This window comes from Asterias amurensis, chromosome 1 (genome assembly GCF_032118995.1).
Source record: "Asterias amurensis chromosome 1, ASM3211899v1".
NCBI classification, from domain to species: Eukaryota; Metazoa; Echinodermata; class Asteroidea; order Forcipulatida; family Asteriidae; genus Asterias; species Asterias amurensis.
In genome coordinates, this window is record NC_092648.1 from 30,628,993 (window position 1) to 30,639,075 (window position 10,083).

Consider the following 10,083-nt stretch of genomic DNA (forward strand, 5'->3'; position numbering starts at 1 on the left):
GCTCTGCTTTTTGCAAACCTCCTCCACATTTTCTCTGCTCATTTGTTCTTGATCAGTTTTCTCTTGTTTTATACATTTTCATCGTAATTTACCACCAACAACTGCCTTTTGTCTTTCTCCGACTATAATGTGCTTTGGTGTGAAATTAAAGTGAATTGATCAAAACCAGGAAGGTAACATAAAGGTGTTCTCCTGAACTGTAATTTTCTATTTTTAAACTCCCATAAAAAATTAAAAAATAAGATTAAGTTCAGTTTGTGAGTCAAACATTTGAGACAGCTTAAGGCCAATTGTGATGGTTATTCAGAAATGTATGGTCCTTAAAGAGTTGTTAAAGGTTGAAGACCCTAATACACTTGATGAACACAGCATGAAGATAATATTCACTGTATATTCAGTTTGCAGTAACACCATGTGTATATTAATTTTGGATACACCAATGTGTGTTAGCACTGTTTACTCAGTACTTTTCCGAGCTCTGTGAAAAAAATCACAGGCATATACCTCGGGTGGGATTCGAAACCCATGACCTTTGCAATTCTAGAGCAGTGTCTTACCAACTAGACCACCGAGCTTACCTGGAAGCTAGAGGCAGTTAAAATCCTTTATGCTCTACTTTGCCGTGTATATTTGTTCTTGAGAGCTTGTCTAGCTATGTATTTTACTGCCGCACCATGCAACACCTCAAAACCCATACAAGATAACATTCGTTTTGATGTGATTTTCAGGTAACGGCTGACTCGAGTGACAGAGTCCTGGTTATGGGTGCAACAAACAGGCCACAAGAGCTGGATGACGCCGTGCTACGTCGATTTGTAAAAAGAATATATGTGACTATGCCAGACTTGGAGGTAAGAAGGAAGAGGGCTCTTAATGATCTTGCACAAATCATAGAAATATATCCCGGAGAACGCTGAGCTCGGCCGCCCTCTGTGTCATCTGTGGATGCGGCAATTCAATACCATGCAGTACGCGTGTATATTGCCAATTGATCATCGCGTGACACGCGTGTATGGCAAAATGGCAAGATTGCATCGCAAGTAGATCATTTCTACGTGTTTTCATTGGTCAATATGTTCATGACGTCTACTGTATAGCAAAGCGTTTTGCCATACACGCGTACAAAAATGGTGTATGCGCATCCATAAAAATGGTCACACAACGAAATTGCATGCACAATGACCCACTCAGCGTTCTCTGAGTTCTATTTCTATGACACAAATACAAACAAAAAATTAAGTAAATGCTGATTTGCTTGTCACTCTTTAAGAAAGACTGCTAGGGTCGAGAATTCCGACCATTCACTATTTTTTTAGTGTTTTATTATTGTCCACATCATAATTATACAGAAAAACCGTTTCCATTGGCACATAAGAATAAAACAGTTAAAAATCATAGGTTTTTGCATTAATACCTTTTGGTGTTTTTGTTTGTTTAAATAAACACCAAAACATGTATATGTGCCCCAAATATTTGTCTTCAACCATCAGGAATAAATTTGTTTACAGGAAAATCGAACTCTGCTTCAACGACCGAATCATTCATGACAGGAGAATCTCATAGAATATTGCATTTTCCATCAAGTCTCAGTCTGTGAGCAATGGAAATCAGGTCAGATAACAGAAAGTATGGCAAGACATTAAGCACAACTGACTGAAATCAAATCAGACTGAAAGAGCCTGTTCCACATACTTAATAAATCAAATAAAGATGCTGTTCCACATATTTAAAGGGAAGTCAGACATTTTGAATTCACTTTTAAATTTAATGGCAAAAATTCCACCTCACTTAGAAGTACAGCAGCTTTCAATAAAATAAAATATTTTGAGAATCGTTTCAGTTTGGAGTAATGTGGTTATAATGGACAAATATATAAGTTTTTCAACCCCCCAAAAAATTTGAATCTGAGAAGCGTCACTGACAGTAATGTCTCTCAGATTGTGTATTCCAATTACAGATTATTCTTCCTAAGTGGACAAAATCGCTCCGTTTTTAAAGCGTTATCTCAAAAACGTGACCACCTTGTGAAATATTCACAGGTTAGTTTTTATTGATAGGATTAAAACAACCAAACAGTTCCAAATACCAAAGGTACATGTATACTTCCTTTTTAATGTGAACGAAAACGCAATTTTTTTTTTATGATGTCATCAATGTTGAAAGAATTCACACCTGGAACCAACCTGGGGGCCGGATTTGTAAACTCAAAAGCAGTGTCGTCCATATTTATGGTTTGATGGAAAAACTTAATCATGCTACCGTTATCAGATTCCCTGTGTTTATACCCACTGGCAGTAATAGTTAGAATTTGTATTCTATAAAAAGGGTCCAGACTGTGTTCCTCGTTTTCAGTGTTGTTGATTTGCATTGGAGCATGTTGCAAACAAGATGGCCGCCGTATGATAAAGGGGTAATTGCTGATGGCAAGATTATTGTGGAGATGGGCGACATGATTGTCTCATCTTCTATGAAGTGTTTGACAAGATCAGTCTCGCTGGAATCTTCAAGTAGACACCCAGACTTCTTGGCATCCCCAGTAACCATGTGACTCCATGGCATCCCCAGTAACCGTGTTATGATAGTCTGGTTTCATAACAAAAGCTTCCGCCTCGGTTTCTGTGCATTTAATGAATTCTTGAATATCCATGGTAACCCTGAAGAGGTTTTCTGAAATGTGATTGAGAGGCATAATAAAGATTTTATATTGAAAAAAAAAGGTGATTGAATGATAACATGCAGTTATTGGTGCTGGCATCATAATTGGGCTCACAAAGGGGGTGGGGTTAGTGGGAAGCACCATGGCTGCTCTCTTCTCTCTAATCATGTAAATCAGCCGACTGGCTGTGAGAAAGATTATATTTTAATAAACCATTTCAATTCAAGGCAAGGCTTGCAGATGAATGTCTTTATGTTGATGAAAATAGGAAATGAGGGGGATAAGGTTTGCTCAGTGGTTTCTTTCTCCGGTAGTCGCCTCTCTGGACCATGGATTAAATCACGCCTCAGACCGGAGCCGCATTTGGATTCAGTTTTTAGTCGCTGCCTTTTTCCCTATTTGGGGTTTTCCTTACATTTCTTCGCAGTTCATTATTCATCCTGTTAATGGGGCTTGCACTGTTGCATGTGTTATGAAATAGACAAATACAAAACACACCATTAACAACACTACAAACAAAAGTAAAGTATAGTAAAATGTTTATTGAAATTTATGACTGAAACAAGGATACCAACATCGTGTGTTTACTTCATGTTGATGAAAACAACCTCGATACCCCAATGTTGAACCCAGCCTCTCAAGGGTCTCAAAACACCAGGCTTACCGGTGATTGTATCCTGTTCACATGATGGCAGTGACACCCTTCCCATTATAATGATCCTGACCCCTTCAGCTGTTTGTCAAGCTTTCCGTCTTCTGGACACCCTTATACAAGGAAATCATCCGGCAGTCTCTAAAGCCATATGTACTTGTAACTTGTGTGGAAAGACGACAGGCTGGTAGAAATTAAGCATTTCCTCTTAGTCCTCAGTTTCACCCCAAACTCCCTGTAAACAAAAGCTCCAAAAACATTAGGGTTTTATTGAGCGATTGGAAATGAATTGCCTTTTGGAACCCTTTTTAAATTAATTTTGACTAAAGAGTTGTTTCCAGATCCTTTTATAAACATTTACAGGTGTTTAGTTTTGACTTTAAGTGTTTAACAACAGTTTTATATAGTTCTTCGGTAATATACTGTTGCGTACTTGAGTGGAAATGAGTTTGTTCATTGCATTACTGAATTCTTTTCTTTGCTTGGCTACCAGATTTAGGATGACAACATGGTGTCCTTTGCCAAAATAATCAAGCACTTCTTAGAAATAGTGAAATGAAGTTAAAAACAGAAGACAGCTGAAACATTGTCTTAAAACATTTTATTTTGAGAAATACTTACATTAATCTAGGTGTTATTTGAAACTCTTATTCTCATCAACTTTGAGTTTTGGCAAGAATTGTCTGGTTTCACCATCGAGTATCACAAATGAATTTTGTTGTACAATTTTGTTTTGGGCATGTTTCGGTTTAACGGAAGTGATGCTGTTGACTTTGCTAAGGAAGACTTGTATGCTTAATATTGTACGCTAAAGGCATTTCTTTACAATTTGCCTGCCATGCAAGTTTTATTTTGATGATTGCATACTCTACATTGTGTATTTCATTTTCTTTTAAATTTTATATTTGTTTCACCAGACGAGGAAGGTTCTATTGACCCGTCTTCTTTCCAAACACCACACTCCACTGAAAGATGAAGAACTGGCCCAGCTTTCTCAGATCACCGAGGGCTACTCAGGGAGTGATCTGACAGCCTTAGCTAAGGATGCTGCACTTGGACCAATCAGGGGTAAGATTACTCAAGGATCGTTGAAGGAGGTCAAACTAATACTTCATTTATTCGTTGATTACATAGTTGGCTTGTGGAAGAACCGAGGGAGAACATTCTGTCACATACCCTGGGGGGGGGAGGGAGGGACCTTTATGGGCTTGAACCCTAAATCCAAGGAACCACTGGTTTACATTGTTAAATATTCATTGGAGAAATAAAAAACAGGAAATAGTAAATTGTTACCAAAAGGTTATTTTGGGCATTGAAAGTATGGATGGCAACAGCTCATTTTGTATGAGCACCCAAGCCCCATCCCCTACACCCAATGAAGGCAGATTTGTTATTCAGCTCCCTCCAAGGACATTTTGTTTAGGAACATTGATACGATGTTCATGTTATGTGAATTCTAATGTTATACAGTAAAACACAGATCCCTGTAACATACTACAGCAACAATACCTAAGAGCCATGCCCCCTAAAGCACAACAGTACCCCCCCCCCACAAATTTAAAATAACTTTTTCTCAAAACAAGAACTGCTTTGTTCATTGTGTAACAACTTATAGGGCAGTGAACAACAGGTTTCAGAAGATATTCAGCTACCCTGTAAATTTGGTCCCAAAGCACCTCAAAATAGATTGTTCCTGTTGAACTGCCTTTTTTGCCGTAAACAACTTACTGCACGTTCTGCTCCAACCCAATACTTAGCTGGATGGATGCCAATGCGTTCAGTGGGAACAGAAAACAAGTGCTGCTTTGAATTGTAAATTCCATCGGGAGTTTCTTAGATCCGAGTACACAAAGTAGCTCATTGCAGAAAAGTATTGCCGTGTACAAAACAGGCTACCAGCAAAAAGGCCATGCAGTGTGTACTGGTTGTGACTGGGAACCGTTCTTGTTCCCTGTAAATATTTGCTCAGGAAATTAATGTACAAGCTAAAAGGGGATTTTTGTTTTAATGAGAAATTTAACTTTACGGTTGTATTGTTGTTACCTTCAGTGTTAATGTTTTCATTGTACCACCATGTGTGTATCTACTTGCCAGGTAGAGTTTGTTCTTAATAGAGAACTGTCTTGCTTTTTTCCACTACTGCAGAGTAGATGTTTTGGGGTTCGAGAGTCTTCTCAGTTCTGAAAAGAACTGTCCTGCTTTTTTAAACATTACCAGGGCGGATGGTATAGAAAATAGGCTGGGACTACTACTTTAGCTTATAGGATCTTGATTAACTGTACTACCGCGGAGTTAGTTCTTTAATTGGTCTCAATGTTTTTATTGTTTGACATTACAGAGCTTGGCCCTCTTCTGGTGAAATCTGCTGCGGCTGCTGAGGTAGGAACAACACTCTGTAAATGATTTCCTGTGGGATGCCTATCTTTGAATTAGTTTATCTTCTTAAAATCAAATCAAATTAAAAGCCTCCTTCTTTCTGACCAATCATTATTATGGGACTGTGGTGAATACATCTGCACAGAACACAGTCAACCCTCCTACTGTCTGACCATTCAATATTCACTGTGGTTTTGGATGATAGATAAACTACACCAGCCTGTAATATGACATAATGTGACAAATGCATCTGCACAGTGCACCTGCAGTCAACGCTCCTCCTGTTTTACCATGCAATATCATTCACTGTGGTTGCCGATGATAGATGCACTATAGGCCTACTAGCCTGCAATAAGATGTCATGCGGGAATGAATCTTCACAGTAAAGCAACACCTAATCTTAGATTATAACTTAATGTGAATGGTGAGAGGATTAAAGTTTCATTTGAAGTTTTCATTTCCTAAAGTTTCAGACACTTCTTTTAAAAACTTGTTTCATGGCAATTTTGTCTTCTTTCCTTTCTTGCAACTCTCTGTTTGTAAACAACCCAGGTACGGGATATCAAATTAGCCGACTTCCAGGAATCAATTAAGCGGATTCGCTGCAGCGTTCAACCTCACTTACTCGACACCTACATCCGTTGGAACGCCATGTACGGAGACGTTGGCTCCGTTTGACACTGTCAGTGAACACATCAACCTTGTTATCCTTGGAGCCTCAGATACCCTGTCAGTGTTGAAAGATAGTTCTTATGGACCCCCGTGTGTGCCTGGTGGTTGTCACCCTCTATTACAACTCATCTTAGTATGTGTTCCGCAGACTTACCCACGATAACCTCGAGGGTCGTTAAAGAGGTCATTTGGTTGATAAACTCACAAAATTACTATTTGCTGGTCTACTGTCTATAAGCCCGGCGAAAATGCTTGGGTCTAATAGACTTGCAGCAGCTCTGCGTTATCTTAGCGTTCAGTTATATCACATCTCAGAACCACTTTGACAGGATTGTAAAAGGTTAAAAAGAGTAAAAGCTGATATGCATGAGTTTTAAAAAAAATAGAGAAGAAACATAATCAGCAATATAGAAAGGTTTGCGGTAACACCATGTAATGACTATCTCCAAATGAGTTGGGGGTGGTTCTGAAAAGAACCATTGGTTTCAACTCGACGTTTCGATCAGTATGCTCTGATCGCCTTCTGGATCAGTATGCTCTGATCGTCAGCTTTTTTTTCTCCAGAAGACAATCAGAGCATACTGATCGAAACGTTGAGTTGAAACCAACGGTTCTTTTCAGAACCACCCCAACTCATTAGAGATAGTCATTACATGGTGTTATCGCAAACCTTTCTATATCGTATTTCCACCATGCAAAGTTTCAAATCCTACATAATCAGCAAGTGAAGATTTGGAAAGCTACATATGAATGAGTTCAAAAATTTAAACTGTCAAAAGCATTTGTAGCTCAAGAATGACGTATAGTAAAACATTTTTTGTGGGGCGACAAAGAAGAATTGACTAAATGGGGTTTGAACATGGGACCTCCGGGTTAACATGCTGGTGTTCTATCAACTGAGCTATCTAGCCCTATGTTGGTAGTGTCATACTGTGAATATCTTTGAATAACTTTAATAAAACATTACCAATTTCGCCAAAAAGCAAAAGGCAGTGTGCTACAGTGGAATTATATAATATGAAAGCAAACTATTGAGGATGTACATAATGTCAATTGTACAAAATTATAAAATAATAATTGGTGGTGGATGTTAAGCCGACTTTGCTGTCTGAAAAACAAACAACTCAAAAGATTTTTAAAATATAAGATAGACCGACAATGTTCCATTTTCTTTTCTTGTGTGGAATAATTACGAACCACAAATGCCTGTAAAGATCACATTGCAGATTATCTACCTCGCTAAGAAAAATCTTTGATTACACTTTTTGCAATTTACTATCCTTTGTATTTTCACTTTACAACTTTTATAGGCCCTCCCTGTATGGTAAAATTTGGTTGTTTAATGCAGAGCAATTTTGTTTCATTTTAAATTCAACCTTTGTAGCGGTAAATTTGGTAATGCCTTACAAATTTTGAGTGTTTTACTGATTAATTGTAGCTCTGTTTAATGTTGTAGCTGTAATCTGATAATTTGATTTTGCATTTTGTTATTCATTTCTAACTGACCTTCCATGAAGTCCCAAACTTTCTATCATAATGTTAAAGAGACTCGGACAATTGTCCAAGTTCCCTGTTGGCCTTAGAAAAATCTTTCAGGGACAATGTGTCTTCCATTTAAAGAAGGTAAAGTGAGACAGGTAGATGGATTTTTTTTTCTGAGCCGTGTCAATGAAAGATAATCACAAAGTTTCTTGAGGATTTTGATATCCATTTGGGAAGATTTAAGTAGTGGCATATGTGGTTGGCTTGTAGTCTGTGCTTAGTGTGCAAGTTCTTAAAATAATAAAACGTAGCCAAGCACAAAACAATTAAGCTTATATGAATAAGATTACCAGCTAAAACACCAGGTCAAATACACCACCTGTAACTGGTATCCTGATCATTGTTGCTTAGCAGCAAACTGTTAAGCAATATTTTGGGGTTAAACATAGCTATAACATTGGGCCCAGGCCTCGGATCAAAGTGGTTTCAAGGCAGACTGATACAATTAGCTGGAATAAGATTTATGCTTAACTTCTTTCATAATTCAAAATAACAAACACTGTACTTCATTATCAAAGAAATTTGCCCAACATGAACACATGGAGAAAGTTAAACAGTCTAAGGCCCTCTCATCAGTTGATCTAATTTCCCGAATCTGTAAATCAGTTGTTTTTTTTCTTTTCTCTTCTTGACCTGGGTGTGGCTTTAAGTGAGTCATACCAGTAGGGAACGCTGGCTTATCCTGTCCATTGTATTGAAGGAAATGATATCCTCAAACTGAATATGCAACAATGGTCTGAATAATTTTGAGTTTCCCTATTTGTGGCAGGTGGAATTTGAATTAGTGGTTTTGAAACAAGCTATGAACGATTCTGAGAAAAAATTCAGTCCTCATTGTTCCTTTAAAGCTGTCTTTTGGTAACTAGTTTAGGTCAACCAATTTTGTCTCCTTCCTGTATTATGCACTGAATGGAATAATTGGGCCGTAGGGATTGGGATGAAATTTTCTTTGACTTATTGTAACGTTTATCGTACACATAATCCTCTAATCTACTTTTCAAATATTGTCCTTTGTCGAAAGCCCATTCCCTGCAGTGTCAAGATATATGGCTACTTGAACGTAGCTACCTCAGGAATTAAAATGTAAGCTGACCAAAATGCCTTCCAGTCTTTAACCCTTTGTTAAAGCCATTATACCTTTTCGGAACAGAAAAAAAAAATAAAAGTTCACAGATTTACAAATAACTAACAGGGTTTACAGAAGGTAATTATGAAAGACTTCTCTTGAAGTATTATTCCATGAAATGCTTTACTTTTTGAGAAAACATTAAAACAATATCTATTCTCGATAGCGAGAATTATGGATTTATTTTAAACACATGTCATGACACGGCGAAACGTGCGGAAACCAAGGGTGGGTTTTCCTGTTATTTTCTCCCGACTCCGATGACCGATTGAGCCTAAATTTTCACAGGTTTGTTATTTTATATATATAAGTTGTGATACACGAAGTGTGGGACTTGGACACTGTTTACCGAAAGTGTCCAATGGCTTTAACAAGAGGCAGTATCGATGTAAAGCCCTTGTAAATGTGACTTCATCAGCTACATGCAGCCATGTTGGTGAGAGCATTTGCTAATTTCTTATACAGCCATGTGTAGACTGGACCTACATTTCTTCTTTTAAATACGTTTCTTTTATAAGCAATGTTTGATCTATACATCACTCAAGATTTCAAGCCTTATACACAATGTACTTGTAAAATGGACTCTCTGTCACGAGTTGTGGATAATGTGTTGTGCGCACTTGATAAAAATGAAAATACACACCAAACAATGAACATAGTTCCATGTATTCGAATTGGGCAGATACATGGATGTACGGCCTTATGGTAGACTTGTGGAAAAATTGTTAAGTTTATGTTGTGGCAAAACGGCTCTCTTGCAACTAGTGAGACTACTTGTACGTGCTAGACTACTTTGGTCCAGAGAGCAATAGTCTTGTGAAATAGTTGTGAGAGAGTCGTTTTACTAACCGCGACAGAAACGGCTTGTCTACAAGTTTAGCCTTATGGTGAACTGTGGCAAAGCTACCTATGGTATGTACATTAACCTAGTGTACTGTTTTTTTTATGAGGTGATCACCTAAAACAGAACATCAAAATGTATTGGTGGTTTGTGACACCAGTTATGCAAGTCAAGCTAAGGAATAAATGGAAACAAATGAAGGGAACACCACAGAGCCG

The 10,083-nt window shown here is 37.9% G+C and overlaps 1 protein-coding gene across 2 annotated transcripts in view; it reads left to right on the top strand.

Annotated features, from left to right (window-relative positions):
- Positions 1-6,837, top strand: part of LOC139940893 (spastin-like) — a 48,449-nt gene extending 41,612 nt beyond the window's left edge. For both annotated transcript variants that reach the window (XM_071937280.1, XM_071937284.1), the window contains 4 exons: positions 729-851; positions 4,226-4,376; positions 5,647-5,687; positions 6,237-6,837. In XM_071937280.1, the coding sequence (XP_071793381.1) occupies positions 729-851; positions 4,226-4,376; positions 5,647-5,687; positions 6,237-6,362 (441 nt within the window). In that variant the 3' untranslated portion in view covers positions 6,363-6,837. The remainder of the gene's footprint in view (positions 1-728; positions 852-4,225; positions 4,377-5,646; positions 5,688-6,236) is intronic.
- Positions 6,838-10,083: the final 3,246 nt, after the last annotated feature.